The sequence below is a fragment of the Myxine glutinosa genome, unplaced genomic scaffold (genome assembly GCF_964187855.1).
Source record: "Myxine glutinosa unplaced genomic scaffold, kmMyxGlut1.1 SCAFFOLD_1033, whole genome shotgun sequence".
Classification (NCBI taxonomy): Eukaryota; Metazoa; Chordata; class Myxini; order Myxiniformes; family Myxinidae; genus Myxine; species Myxine glutinosa.
The window spans coordinates 5,543-21,135 of NW_027617128.1; the positions used below are offsets into that span (position 1 = coordinate 5,543).

General features: G+C 45.4%; 1 protein-coding gene across 1 annotated transcript in view; it reads left to right on the top strand.

Annotated features, from left to right (window-relative positions):
• Positions 1-396: 396 nt before the first annotated feature.
• The window catches only part of LOC137422868 (arrestin domain-containing protein 1), a gene marked incomplete at its 3' end in the record, with an annotated part of 129,184 nt that continues 113,987 nt past the window's right edge, over positions 397-15,593 (top strand). The window contains exons 1-2 of the mRNA XM_078769059.1: positions 397-619; positions 13,803-13,916. Of these exons, the coding sequence (XP_078625185.1) occupies positions 502-619; positions 13,803-13,916 (232 nt within the window). The remainder of the gene's footprint in view (positions 620-13,802; positions 13,917-15,593) is intronic.

The following is a 15,593-nucleotide window of genomic DNA, read 5'->3' on the forward strand; positions in this document are numbered from 1 at the left end:
TTATTTGTGAGTTTAGAATTGTGAGTTATTTGTGAGTTTAGAATTGTGAGTTATTTGTGAGTTTAGAATTGTGAGTTATTTGTGAGTTTAGAATTGTTAGTTATTTGTGAGTTTAGAATTGTGAGTTATTTGTGAGTTTAGAATTGTGAGTTATTTGAAAAAAGTGCGAAGGTGCCAATATTTTTGGCCACGACTGTATCTGTATCAATTATCCACTGATTGAACTCTCCCAATAACTCGGTCACCAAAGGTATTGATCCAATATGTGTCAAGGTATGACGTCACGCTGCTTGTGAAAACTGTTGCATGAAGTACACCTGCCTTGAGTCATGAAACGAAATGAAAATAGATTCTCGTGGAATGCGCGCTCCTCCCAAACGGTGACGGTGACGGAAGTGAAATTTGGAAGAAGTGACGCGATCGAGGACAAAACCGCGACCAGTTGTCCTGGTTCCCCCTTGCACTGTAAGTCAACCATTCATGTGGATATAGAGGGGCGGAATGAGTGGTGCGGAAGGTCTGAGTCTGGTGTTCTTTGGAGATGACCAGGTGTATCGCGTGGGGGAGACCGTGTCCGGAGCCGTTCAATTCCGACTGTCCGGCGCTCCCAATTTCAAAGGTAATTGAGACATCGAAACGATCCATTGGTACAAATGTTCCTGAAGTTTGTCACTTTTAAAGGGCTGATTGGGCAGTTTGTCACTTTTGAAGGGCTGATTGGGCAGTTTGTCACTTTTAAAGGGCTGATTGGGCAGTTTGTCACTTTTGAGGACTGATTGGGCAGTTTGTCACTTTTGAAGGGCTGGTTGAGCAGTTTGTCACTTTTTAAGGGCTGGTTGAGCAGTTTGTCACTTTTGAAGGGCTGGTTGAGCAGTTTGTCACTTTTGAAGGGCTGGTTGAGCAGTTTGTCACTTTTTAAGGGCTGGTTGAGCAGTTTGCCACTTTTGAAGGGCTGATTGGGCAGTTTGTCACTTTTAAAGGGCGGATTGGGCAGTTTGTCACTTTTGAGGACTGATTGGGCAGTTTGTCACTTTTGAAGGGCTGGTTGAGCAGTTTGTCACTTTTTAAGGGCTGGTTGAGCAGTTTGCCACTTTTGAAGGGCTGATTGGGCAGTTTGTCACTTTTAAAGGGCGGATTGGGCAGTTTGTCACTTTTAAAGGGCTGATTGGGCAGTTTGTCACTTTTGAGGACTGATTGGGCAGTTTGTCACTTTTGAAGGGCTGGTTGAGCAGTTTGTCACTTTTGAGGACTGATTGAGCAGTTTGTCACTTTTGAGGACTGATTGGGCAGTTTGTCACTTTTGAAGGGCTGCTTGAGCAGTTTGTCACTTTTGAAGGGCTGATTGAGCAGTTTATCACTTTTGAAGGGCTGGTTGAGCAGTTTGTCACTTTTGAGGACTGATTGGGCAGTTTGTCACTTTTGAAGGGCTGCTTGAGCAGTTTGTCACTTTTGAATGGCTGTTTGGGCAGTTTGTCACTTTTGAGGACTGATTGGGCAGTTTGTCACTTTTGAAGGGCTGGTTGAGCAGTTTGTCACTTTTGAAGGGCTGCTTGAGCAGTTTGTCACTTTTGAAGGGCTGATTGAGCAGTTTATCACTTTTGAAGGGCTGGTTGAGCAGTTTGTCACTTTTGAGGACTGATTGGGCAGTTTGTCACTTTTGAAGGGCTGATTGAGCAGTTTGTCACTTTTGAAGGGCTGATTGGGCAGTTTGTCACTTTTGAAGGGCTGATTGGGCAGTTTGTCACTTTTGAAGGACTGATTGGGCAGTTTTTCACTTTTGAAGAGCTGATTGGGCAGTTTGTCACTTTTGAAGGGCTGATTGAGCAGTTTGCCACTTTTGAGGACTGATTGGGCAGTTTGCCACTTTTGAGGACTGATTGGGCAGTTTGCCACTTTTGAAGGGCTGATTGGGCAGTTTGCCACTTTTGAAGGGCTGATTGGGCAGTTTGCCACTTTTGAAGGACTGATTGGGTAGTTTGCCACTTTTCAAGGGCTGATTGGGCAGTTTGCCACTTTTGAGGACTGATTGGGCAGTTTGCCACTTTTGAAGGGCTGATTGGGCAGCTTGCCACTTTTGAAGGGCTGATTGGGCAGTTTGTCACTTTTGAAGGGCTGATTGGGCAGTTTTCCACTTTTAGAGGGCTGATTGGGCAGTTTGCCACTTTTGAAGGACTGATTGGGCAGTTTGTCACTTTTGAAGGGCTGATTGGGCAGTTTGTCACTTTTTAAGGGCTGGTTGAGCAGTTTGCCACTTTTGAAGGGCTGATTGGGCAGTTTGTCACTTTTAAAGGGCGGATTGGGCAGTTTGTCACTTTTAAAGGGCTGATTGGGCAGTTTGTCACTTTTGAGGACTGATTGGGCAGTTTGTCACTTTTGAAGGGCTGGTTGAGCAGTTTGTCACTTTTGAGGACTGATTGAGCAGTTTGTCACTTTTGAGGACTGATTGGGCAGTTTGTCACTTTTGAAGGGCTGCTTGAGCAGTTTGTCACTTTTGAAGGGCTGATTGAGCAGTTTATCACTTTTGAAGGGCTGGTTGAGCAGTTTGTCACTTTTGAGGACTGATTGGGCAGTTTGTCACTTTTGAAGGGCTGCTTGAGCAGTTTGTCACTTTTGAATGGCTGTTTGGGCAGTTTGTCACTTTTGAGGACTGATTGGGCAGTTTGTCACTTTTGAAGGGCTGGTTGAGCAGTTTGTCACTTTTGAAGGGCTGCTTGAGCAGTTTGTCACTTTTGAAGGGCTGATTGAGCAGTTTATCACTTTTGAAGGGCTGGTTGAGCAGTTTTTCACTTTTGAGGACTGATTGGGCAGTTTGTCACTTTTGAAGGGCTGATTGAGCAGTTTGTCACTTTTGAAGGGCTGATTGGGCAGTTTGTCACTTTTGAAGGGCTGATTGGGCAGTTTGTCACTTTTGAAGGACTGATTGGGCAGTTTTTCACTTTTGAAGAGCTGATTGGGCAGTTTGTCACTTTTGAAGGGCTGATTGAGCAGTTTGCCACTTTTGAGGACTGATTGGGCAGTTTGCCACTTTTGAGGACTGATTGGGCAGTTTGCCACTTTTGAAGGGCTGATTGGGCAGTTTGCCACTTTTGAAGGGCTGATTGGGCAGTTTGCCACTTTTGAAGGACTGATTGGGTAGTTTGCCACTTTTCAAGGGCTGATTGGGCAGTTTGCCACTTTTGAGGACTGATTGGGCAGTTTGCCACTTTTGAAGGGCTGATTGGGCAGCTTGCCACTTTTGAAGGGCTGATTGGGCAGTTTGTCACTTTTGAAGGGCTGATTGGGCAGTTTTCCACTTTTAGAGGGCTGATTGGGCAGTTTGCCACTTTTGAAGGACTGATTGGGCAGTTTGTCACTTTTGAAGGGCTGATTGGGCAGTTTGCCACTTTTGAAGGACTGATTGGGCAGTTTGTCACTTTTGAAGGGCTGATTGGGCAGTTTGCCACTTTTGAGAACTGATTGGGCAGTTTATAATAATAATAATAATAATGCATTTATTTTATATAGCGCTTTTCAGGAAGCCCAAAGACGCTTTGACAGAGTGCAAAACATAATGCATAGCAAAACATAAAAACAATTGCAAAAAAAGAAGAATCAATAGGGAAATATTCAAAGCACGAAGGAGGGAGAAGGAGAGGAGATAGTCAGGGGTTAGATGCTGTGGGTTAAATGTTGAATGCAGTGTTGAACATGTGGGTCTTGAGTGATGTTTTGAATGTGGTGAGTGAGGAGGAGTCTCTGATGGTGTGAGGTAGCGAGTTCCAGAGGGTGGGAGCAGCGATGGAGAAGGCCCTGTCCCCCCAGGATCTAAATTTGGTCCGGATGGGGGGGGGGGGTCAGGAGGTTGGTACCAGCAGAGCGGAGGTTGCGGGTGGGAGTGTGTCTGGAGAGGAGGTCAGCCAGGTAGGATGGGGCCATGTTATGGAGGGCTTTGTAGGTCAAGAGGAGGATTTTGTACTGGATTCTCTGGGAGATGGGGAGCCGGTGAAGCTTGTAAAGGACGGGGGTGATGTGGTCACGGGTCCGGGAATGGGTGAGTAGACGGGCAGCGGAGTTCTGAATGTATTGGAGTTTATTGGTGATTGTTGAGGGTGAACCATAAAGGAGGCTATTGCAGTAGTCCAGACAGGAAGTGATGAAGGCGTGGATGAGGGTTTCTGCAGCCACGGAGGAGAGGGATGGACGGAGACGGGCGATGTTTTTCAGGTGAAAGAAGGCTGTCTTTGTGATCTGTTTAGTGTATTTGTCGAAGGAGAGGGTTTGGTCAAAGATGATGCCAAGATTGCCAAGTTTGCCACTTTTGAAGGACTGATTGGGCAGTTTGTCACTTTTGAAGGGCTGATTGGGCAGTTTGTCACTTTTGAAGGGCTGATTGGGCAGTTTGCCACTTTTGAGGACTGATTGGGCAGTTTGTCACTTTTGAGTCCCGATTTGGCAGTTTGCCACTTTTGAAGGGCTGATTGGGCAGTTTGTCACTTTTGAGGACTGATTGGGCAGTTTTCCACTTTTGAGGACTGATTGGGCAGTTTGTCACTTTTGAAGGGCTGATTGGGCAGTTTGTCACTTTTGAAGGGCTGATTGAGCAGTTTGTCACCTTTGAAGGGCTGATTGGGCAGTTTGTCACTTTTGAGGACTGATTGAGCAGTTTGTCACTTTTGAGGACTAATTGAGCAGTTTATCACTTTTGAAGGGCTGATTGAGCAGTTTGTCACTTTTGAAGGGCTGATTGGGCAGTTTGTCACTTTTGAAGGGCTGATTGAGCAGTTTGTCACTTTTGAAGGGCTGATTGGGCAGTTTGTCACTTTTGAAGGGCTGATTGGGCAGTTTGTCACTTTTGAGGACTGATTGAGCAGTTTGTCACTTTTGAGGACTGATTGAGCAGTTCGTCACTTTTGAAGGGCTGATTGGGCAGTTTGTCACTTTTGAAAAATGATTGGGCAGTTTGTCACTTTTGAAGGGCTGATTGGGCGGTTTGTCACTTTTGAAAAATGATTGGGCAGTTTGTCACTTTTGAAGGGCTGATTGGGCAGTTTGTCACTTTTGAGGACTGATTGAGCAGTTTGTCAATTTTGAAGGGCTGATTAGGCAGTTTGTCACTTTTAAGGACTGATTTGGCAGTTTGTCACTTTTAAGGACTGATTTGGCAGTTTGTCACTTTTGAAGGGCTGATTGGGCAGTTTGCCACTTTTGAGTCCCGATTTGGCAGTTTGCCACTTTTGAAGGGCTGATTGGGCAGTTTGTTACTTTTGAGGACTGATTGGGCAGTTTGTCACTTTTGAAGGGCTGATTGGGCAGTTTGTCACTTTTGAAGGGCTGATTGGGCAGTTTGTCACTTTTGAAGGGCTGGTTGAGCAGTTTGCCACTTTTGAAGGGCTGATTGGGCAGTTTGCCACTTTTGAAGGGCTGATTGGGCAGTTTGTCACTTTTGAAGGGCTGATTGGGCAGTTTGTCACTTTTGAAGGGCTGATTGGGCAGTTTGCCACTTTTGAAGGGCTGATTGGGCAGTTTGTCACTTTTGAAGGGCTGATTGGGCGGTTTTTCACTTTTGAAGGGCTGATTGGGCAGTTTGTTACTTTTGAGGACTGATTGGGCAGTTTGCCACTTTTGAGGACTGATTGGGCAGTTTGTCACTTTTGAAGGGCTGATTGGGCAGTTTGTCGCTTTTGAAGGGCTGATTGAGCAGTTTGTCACTTTTGAAGGGCTGATTGGGCAGTTTGTCACTTTTGAGGACTGATTGAGCAGTTTGTCACTTTTGAGGACTGATTGAGCAGTTTGTCACTTTTGAGGACTGATTGAGCAGTTTGTCACTTTTGAGGACTGATTGAGCAGTTTGTCACTTTTGAAAGGCTGATTGAGCAGTTTGCCACTTTTGAGGACTGATTGGGCAGTTTGTCACTTTTGAAGGGCTGATTGGGCAGTTTGTCACTTTTGAAGGGCTGGTTGAGCAGTTTGCCACTTTTGAAGAGCTGATTGGGCAGTTTGTCACTTTTGAAGGGCTGATTGGGCAGTTTGCCACTTTTGAAGGGCTGATTGGGCAGTTTGTTACTTTTGAGGACTGATTGGGCAGTTTGTCACTTTTGAGGACTGATTGGGCAGTATGCCACTTTTGAGGACTGATTGGGCAGTTTGTCACTTTTTAAGGGCTGATTGGGCAGTTTGTCACTTTTGAGGACTGATTGAGCAGTTTGTCACTTTTGAGGGCTGATTGAGCAGTTTGCCACTTTGAAGGGCTGATTGGGCATTTTTTTTTTTTTTTTTTTTTTTTTTTTTGTACAATGAATCGAGGCTCGTGAAAGAGCTAACATTTATTTCATAAACAAATCAACCAGACAAACAAAATATACAAAAAGAGGGAGCGGAAGACAAGATAGGGAGAGAAGGGGAAGCACACAACCACAACATTTGAGAGCAGGGAGAGTGTGGGAGGGAGAGGGCTTGGGGGCAGGAGGCGTGGGAAGGGGGGGGGGGGTGGTGGGAGAAGTATAAAACACAAGGGGACCGAAATTAGCGGGGGTAGAAAAGATCAAGGTTTTGGATGGGGGAGGATAAGAGATGGTGGTGAACAGCTGTTTTAAAGACCTGGAGGGTGGAGTGGGATTGAAGAGAGTGAGGAAGTTTGTTCCAGAGGCGGGAGAAAAGGGGAATGAAGGAGTGAAGGTGAGCAGAGAGTCTTGATTTTGGCAATATAACCATAAGGGGGTTGCAGGCAGATCTTGTGCGACCTGTAGGAATATTTGGGGGACAGAGCCCAGAGAGGGCTGGGGGGGCAAGGCCAGAGAGGAGTCGAGAGAAGACGGAAAGACCACCAACCTGCCTGCGGTGAGTGAGTGAAAGGCCCTTGGAGGTAGCTTCATCGCGGGAGATTCCAATGATTCTGAACGCTTTGGTTTCAACAGCGTGAAGACGAGCTAGGTGTGAGGCAGGAGCACCAGCCCAGAGGGGAGAGCAGTATTCCATTGAGCTGCGGATGAAAGCCTTGTATGTGGTGAGGAGCTCAGGTGTGCCAAGGAAGGACTTCGCACGACGGAGGATGCCCAGTCGGCGACTGGCTTTGGAGGCCAGATTTGAAATGTAGTTTTCCCAGGAAAGATCATGGCAGATAGTGAGACCCAAAAGCTTGAGTGACAGAACTTCTTGGAGAGGATTGTTCAGAAAGTGGATGGGAGGGTTGTCCAGTCGGTCTTTTCGGAGAGACATCGTAAGAGTGTGAGATTTGTCAGGATTGAAAGACATGTTCCATTTGTTTGCCCAGTCTGTGATTTTGTCCAGGTCTGCAGAGAGTGAGGAGGCTGCAGACTGCCGATCTTAGGGATGAGGAATGGAGCGACAGAGAGTAGAGTCGTCAGCAAAGAGATAGAGGGGATTTTCAAGAGAGTCAGAGTCTCTTGTCACTTTTGAAAAATGATTGGGCAGTTTGTCACTTTTGAAGGGCTGATTGGGCAGTTTGTCACTTTTGAAGGGCTGATTGGGCGGTTTTTCACTTTTGAGGACTGATTGAACAGTTTGTCACTTTTGAGGACTGATTGAGCAGTTTGTCACTTTTGAGGACTGATTGAGCAGTTTGTCACTTTTGAAGGGCTGATTGGGCAGTTTGTCGCTTTTGAGGACTGATTGAGCAGTTTGTCACTTTTGAAGGGCTGATTGGGCAGTTTGTCACTTTTGAGGACTGATTGAGCAGTTTGTCGCTTTTGAAGGGCTGATTGGGCAGTTTGTCACTTTTCAGGACTGAATCGGCAGTTTGTCACTTTTGAGGACTGATTGGGCAGTTTGTCACTTTTGAGGACTGATTGGGCAGTTTGTCACTTTTGAAGGGCTGATTGGGCAGTTTGTCACTTTTGTGGACTGATTGGGCAGTTTGTCACTTTTGAAGGGCTGATTGGGCAGTTTGTCACTTTTGAAGGGCTGATTGGGCAGTTTGTCACTTTTGAAGGGCTGATTGGGCAGTTTGTCACTTTTGAGGACTGATTGGGCAGTTTGTCACTTTTGAAGGGCTGATTGGGCAGTTTGTCACTTTTGAAGGGCTGATTGGGCAGTTTGTCACTTTTGAAGGGCTGATTGGGCAGTTTGTCACTTTTGAAGGGCTGTTTGGGCAGTTTGTCACTTTTGAGGACTGATTGAGCATTTTGTCACTTTTGAGGACTGATTGGGCAGTTTGTCACTTTTGAAGGGCTGATTGGGCCGTTTGTCAATTTTGAAGGGCTGATTGGGCAGTTTGTCACTTTTGAAGGGCTGTTTGGACCGTTTGTCACTTTTGAAGACTGATTGGGCAGTTTGTCACTTTTGAAGGGCTGATTGAGCAGTTTGTCACTTTTGAAGGGCTGATTGAGCAGTTTGTCACTTTTGAAGGGCTGTTTGGGCAGTTTGTCACTTTTGAGGACTGATTGGGCAGTTTGTCACTTTTCAGGACTGATTGGGCAGTTTGTCACTTTTGAGGACTGATTGGGCAGTTTGTCACTTTTGTGGACTGATTGGGCAGTTTGTCACTTTTCAGGACTGATTGGGCAGTTTGTCACTTTTGAAGACTGATTTGGCAGTTTGTCACTTTTCAGGACTGATTGGGCAGTTTGTCACTTTTGAAGGACTGATTGGGCAGTTTGTCACTTTTGTGGACTGATTGGGCAGTTTGTCACTTTTCAGGACTGATTGGGCAGTTTGTCACTTTTGAAGACTGATTGGGCAGTTTGTCAATTTTGAAGGACTGATTGGGCAGTTTGTCACTTTTGAAGGACTGATTGGGCAGTTTGTCACTTTTGAAGGACTGATTGGGCAGTTTGTCACTTTTGAAGGACTGATTGGGCAGTTTGTCACTTTTCAGGACTGATTGGGCAGTTTGTCACTTTTGAAGACTGATTTGGCAGTTTGTCACTTTTCAGGACTGATTGGGCAGTTTGTCACTTTTGAAGACTGATTGGGCAGTTTGTCACTTTTCAGGACTGATTGGGCAGTTTGTCACTTTTGAAGGACTGATTGGGCAGTTTGTCACTTTTCAGGACTGATTGGGCAGTTTGTCACTTTTGAAGACTGATTTGGCAGTTTGTCACTTTTCAGGACTGATTGGACAGTTTGTCACTTTTGAAGACTGATTGGGCAGTTTGTCCCTTTTGAAGACTGATTGGGCAGTTTGTCACTTTTGAAGACTGATTGGGCAGTTTGTCACTTTTGAAGGAATGATTGAGCAGTTTGTCACTTTTGAGGACTGATTGAGCAGTTTGTCACTTTTGAAGGGCTGATTGGGCAGTTTGTCACTTTTGAGGACTGATTGGGCAGTTTGTCACTTTTAAGGACTGATTGGGCAGTTTGTCACTTTTAAGGACTGATTTGGCAGTTTGTCACTTTTGAAGGTCTGATTGGGCAGTTTGTCGCTTTTGAAGGGCTGATTGGGCAGTTTGTCACTTTTGAGGACTGATTGAGCAGTTTGTCACTTTTGAAGGGCTGATTGGGCAGTTTGTCACTTTTGAAAGGCTGATTGGGCAGTTTGTCACTTTTGAAAGGCTGATTGGGCAGTTTGTCACTTTTGAAGGGCTGATTGAGCAGTTTGTCACTTTTGAAGGGCTGATTGGGCAGTTTGTCACTTTTGAGGACTGATTGGGCAGTTTGTCACTTTTGAGGACTGATTGAGCAGTTTGTCACTTTTGAAGGGCTGATTGGGCAGTTTGTCACTTTTGAGGACTGATTGGGCAGTTTGTCACTTTTAAGGACTGATTGGGCAGTTTGTCACTTTTAAGGACTGATTTGGCAGTTTGTCACTTTTGAAGGTCTGATTGGGCAGTTTGTCGCTTTTGAAGGGCTGATTGGGCAGTTTGTCACTTTTGAAGGGCTGATTGGGCAGTTTGCCACTTTTGAGGACTGATTGGGCAGTTTGCCACTTTTGAAGGGCTGATTGGGCAGTTTGCCACTTTTGAAGGGCTGATTGGGCAGTTTTCCACTTTTGAAGGGCTGATTGGGCAGTTTTCCACTTTTAAAGGGCTGATTGGGCAGTTTGCCACTTTTGAAGGACTGATTGGGCAGTTTGTCACTTTTGAAGGGCTGATTGGGCAGTTTGCCACTTTTGAGAACTGATTGGGCAGTTTGCCACTTTTGAAGGGCTGGTTGAGCAGTTTGCCACTTTTGAAGGGCTGATTGGGCAGTTTGTCACTTTTGAAGGGCTGATTGGGCAGTTTGCCACTTTTGAGTCCCGATTTGGCAGTTTGCCACTTTTGAAGGGCTGATTGGGATGTTTGTTACTTTTGAGGACTGATTGGGCAGTTTGCCACTTTTGAGGACTGATTGGGCAGTTTGTCACTTTTGAAGGGCTGATTGAGCAGTTTGTCACTTTTGAAGGGCTGATTGGGCAGTTTGTCACTTTTGAGGACTGATTGGGCAGTTTGCCACTTTTGAGGACTGATTGGGCAGTTTGTCACTTTTGAAGGGCTGATTGGGCAGTTTGTCACTTTTGAAGGGCTGATTGGGCAGTTTGTCACTTTTGAAGGGCTGATTGGGCAGTTTGTCACTTTTGAAGGGCTGATTGGGCAGTTTGTCACTTTTGAGGACTGATTGAGCAGTTTGTCACTTTTGAGGACTGATTGAGCAGTTTGTCACTTTTGAAGGGCTGATTGGGCAGTTTAGCACTTTTGAACGGCTGATTGAGCAGTTTGTCACTTTTGAAGGCCTGATTGGGCAGTTTGTCACTTTTGAGGACTGATTGAGCAGTTTGTCACTTTTAAGGGCTGATTGAGCAGTTCGTCACTTTTGAAGGGCTGATTGGGCATTTTTTTTTTTTTTTTTTTTTTTTTTTTTTTTGTATACTGAATCGAGGCTCGTGAAAGAGCTAACATTTATTTCACAAACAAATCAACCAGACAAACAAAATATACAAAAAGAGGGAGCGGAAGACAAGATAGGGAGAGAAGGGGAAGCACACAATCACAACATTTGAGAGCAGGGAGAGTGTGGAAGGGAGAGGGCTTGGGGGCAGGAGGCGTGGGAAGGGGGGGGGGGGGGTGGGAGAAGTATAAAACACAAGGGCACCGAAATTAGCGGGGGTAGAAAAGATCAAGGTTTTGGATGGGGGAGGATAAGAGATGGTGGTGAACAGCTGTTTTAAAGACCTGGAGGGTGGAGTGGGATTGAAGGGAGTGAGGGAGTTTGTTCCAGAGGCGGGAGAAAAGAGGAATGAAGGAGTGAAGGTGAGCAGAAAGTCTTGATTTTTGCAGTTTAACCATAAGAGGGTTGCAGGCAGATCTTGTGCGACCTGTAGGAAGATTTGGGGGGCAGAGCCCAGAGAGAGCTGGGGGGGGCAAGGCCAGAGAGGAGTCTGTAGAAGACGGAAAGACCACCAACCTGCCTGCGGTGAGTGAGTGAAAGGCCCTTGGAGTTAGCTTCATCGCGGGAGATTCCAATGATTCTGAACGCTTTGGTTTCAACAGCGTGAAGACGGGCTAGGTGTGAGGCAGGAGCACCAGACCAGAGGGGAGAGCAGTATTCCATAGAGCTGCGGATGAAAGCCTTGTATGTGGTGAGGAGCTCAGGTGTGCCAAGGAAGGACTTCGCACGACGGAGGATGCCCAGTCGGCGACTGGCTTTGGAGGCCAGATTTGAAATGTGGTTTTCCCAGGAAAGATCATGGCAGATAGTGAGACCCAAAAGCTTGAGTGACAGAACTTCTTGGAGAGGATTGTTCAGAAAGTAGATGGGAGGGTTTTCCAGTCGGTCTTTTCGGAGAGACATCGTAAGAGTGTGAGATTTGTCAGGATTGAAAGACATGTTCCATTTGTTTGCCCAGTCTGTGATTTTGTCCAGGTCTGCAGAGAGTGAGGAGGCTGCAAACTGCCGATCTGAGGGATGAGGAATGGAGCGACAGAGAGTAGAGTCATCAGCAAAGAGATAGAGAGGATTTTCAAGAGAGTCAGAGTCTCTTGTCACTTTTGAGGACTGATTGAGCAGTTTGTCACTTTTGAGGACTGATTGAGCAGTTTGTCGCTTTTGAAGGGCTGATTGGGCAGTTTGTCACTTTTGACGACTGATTGAGCAGTTTGTCACTTTTGAAGGGCTGATTGGGCAGTTTGTCACTTTTGAGGACTGATTGAGCAGTTTGTCACTTTTGAAGGGCTGATTGGGCAGTTTGTCACTTTTGACGACTGATTGAGCAGTTTGTCACTTTTGAGGACTGATTGAGCAGTTTGTCGCTTTTGAAGGGCTGATTGGGCAGTTTGTCACTTTTGAGAAATGATTGGGCAGTTTGTCGCTTTTGAAGGGCTGATTGGGCAGTTTGTCACTTTTGAAGGGCTGATTGGGCAGTTTGTCACTTTTGAAGGGCTGATTGGGCAGTTTGTCACTTTTGAAGGGCTGATTGGGCAGTTTGTCACTTTTGAAGGGCTGATTGGGCAGTTTGTCACTTTTGAAGGGCTGATTGGGCAGTTTGTCACTTTTGAGGACTGATTGGGCAGTTTGTCACTTTTGAGGACTGATTGGGCAGTTTTCACTTTTGAAGGGCTGATTGGGCAGTTTGTCACTTTTGAAGGGCTGATTGGGCAGTTTGTCACTTTTGAAGGGCTGATTGGGCAGTTTGTCACTTTTGAAGGGCTGTTTGGGCAGTTTGTCACTTTTGAGGACTGATTGAGCAGTTTGTCACTTTTGAGGACTGATTGGGCAGTTTGTCACTTTTGAAGGGCTGATTGGGCCGTTTGTCAATTTTGAAGGGCTGATTGGGCAGTTTGTCACTTTTGAAGGGCTGTTTGGGCCGTTTGTCACTTTTGAGGACTGATTGGGCAGTTTGTCACTTTTGAAGGGCTGATTGAGCAGTTTGTCACTTTTGAAGGGCTGATTGAGCAGTTTGTCACTTTTGAAGGGCTGTTTGGGCAGTTTGTCACTTTTGAGGACTGATTGGGCAGTTTGTCACTTTTGTGGACTGATTGGGCAGTTTGTCACCTTTCAGGACTGATTGGGCAGTTTGTCACTTTTGAGGACTGATTGGGCAGTTTGTCACTTTTGAAGACTGATTTGGCAGTTTGTCACTTTTCAGGACTGATTGGGCAGTTTGTCACTTTTGAAGACTGATTTGGCAGTTTGTCACTTTTCAGGACTGATTGGGCAGTTTGTCACTTTTGAAGGACTGATTGGGCAGTTTGTCACTTTTGTGGACTGATTGGGCAGTTTGTCACTTTTCAGGACTGATTGGGCAGTTTGTCACTTTTGAAGACTGATTGGGCAGTTTGTCAATTTTGAAGGACTGATTGGGCAGTTTGTCACTTTTGAAGGACTGATTGGGCAGTTTGTCACTTTTGAAGGACTGATTGGGCAGTTTGTCACTTTTCAGGACTGATTGGGCAGTTTGTCACTTTTGAAGACTGATTTGGCAGTTTGTCACTTTTCAGGACTGATTGGGCAGTTTGTCACTTTTGAAGACTGATTGGGCAGTTTGTCACTTTTGAAGACTGATTTGGCAGTTTGTCACTTTTCAGGACTGATTGGGCAGTTTGTCACTTTTGAAGACTGATTGGGCAGTTTGTCACTTTTGAAGGACTGATTGGGCAGTTTGTCACTTTTGAAGGACTGATTGGGCAGTTTGTCACTTTTGAAGGACTGATTGGGCAGTTTGTCACTTTTGAAGGACTGATTGGGCAGTTTGTCACTTTTGAAGACTGATTTGCCAGTTTGTCACTTTTGCAGGACTGATTGGGCAGTTTGTCACTTTTGAAGGGCTGGTTGTGTGAGGTTTAAAGTGTTTTTCTGAATGTAAGCTTGTAACACGTGTTTGAGTTGTGTGATTATTCTGAATTCTTCACTTTGCATTTTATTCCTGATTTTGTGACTGTGTGTGTAAACAGCTGTTGAGGTCGACTTTCACGGTGACTGCGTGGTCACATTGCCACAAAGCGATAATCACAAGAGCCGCGCCAGTGAACAGTACTTGAAACACACAATCATCCTGTGGAAGCAAGGTGAGTTTTGTCTCATCTTTGACACACCTTTATATTGTTTCTGGTTGGTTCTATATCCCCTTTTTTATTCAGTTTTGTTCATTTTTTCCCTTTAAAATGTGCGATTTTGGTGTCATAATCATTTCATCACGAGCTGCAATCATATATGTCGTTCTCCGCCAGATAAACACCAACGTTTGATGTATTTGATGTGCTTTTTCTTCTGTTGTTCTCCCCATGATTAGGCCAAAGATCAAGGCTTATGGCTCTCACATTACGGACATGTCTGTGTCCTGTTTGTATTTTAGTCTATGTGCAATTGGAATTTCAGATAAGGTGTTGTTGTCATCATGCACCGTCCATCCGTTCGTCGCCTATTTCGACTTTTCCGGCCAAATCGTTTGGCCGATCTGGCTGAAATCTGCAGCAGGGTTTCACTCCTGTCCGGTAACGAGGATTGCAAACCTTGTTCTGGTCACTTGACCCGAAGCGTGTCAAAATGGCCACCAACCACCTCATGGTTATAGTAAGGGAAACATATGAAAATCTGTTAACTAAATTGTTACCAAAAACTTTCTTCACCAATATGTTTGTAAAGGTGTGTAATAACATGTGTTAAAATGTTGAAGGTCAACTCCCGTGGGAAACCCAGAAAAAAAGCTGTTGAATTCGGGTACCGAAAAATTATTTTCGAGAATTTTTGTTTTTTTTAATCGGCCCTTAAGTAACTTATGAGGGGTCAAATAAGGGTTTTTCATGATTCTGAGTTGATTGTTAACATTTATATTTTCACTTTTACATTTACACACAAAGTAGCTTTTATTTCACATACATATATAATACTCAAGAGTTATTTCTCATTCACAATGTCAGAAGTTTCAACAGTCATTGTCTATGTCTTCTTCAGACTCAACAACATCATGACTGCAGTTTCTGCATGTAATACCATTACAGACACCACAGGCCGAGATGCACGTGACCCCATTCTTCTTGCAGCTGCACCGCCGGTTGCTGCAATCTCCATGACAATTACAGCTCGTGAACTGCAATAGCTCCTCAGGAGCCGTGGGGTCCAGTGTTGGAACTGGCTCATACCCATGCACACCTATTGTCCATCCATAGTCACTGGGGTTCAGAGACATGCTCTGTAGAAGGATCCAGTCCCGGGTCTGCAGGTAGGCACGGAGTGAATGTTGTGCAGCTGCACCCTCTGTTGGAGGTAGAGTCTCTGGTTTGATCACTCCTGCCGCTGCCTTCCTTGAGAACATGTTGTACCGAATTTCACCCAATGTAGTATCTCGTCCATGGTAAATGTACTTGAAAATCGCAGTACCAGCCTTTCGCAGTTCATGAAAATCGCAGTACCAGCCTTTCGCAGTTCATGAAAATCGCAGTACCAGCCTTTCGCAGTTCATGAAAATCGCAGTTCATGATGTGTTGATAGATGGCTGCATCGATGAGGAGGTGAACACGGATTGCCTTGTCAAAACATCCTCCATCCATGATGTGGTTGGCTGTCGTACTTCCAGGATAGATCAACTGGATCACATCTAGTAGTCCAGAATCTTCCATGATGTTACCCATTGATCCAAGATAAGACTTCAGCAGGTGAAAACCACCCAACCTTGGAATGACGGGTAGATTTGCCTGCTTTATTATATTCACAGCCTTCAGCCAAATCGGAAGATCAAAGGTCAC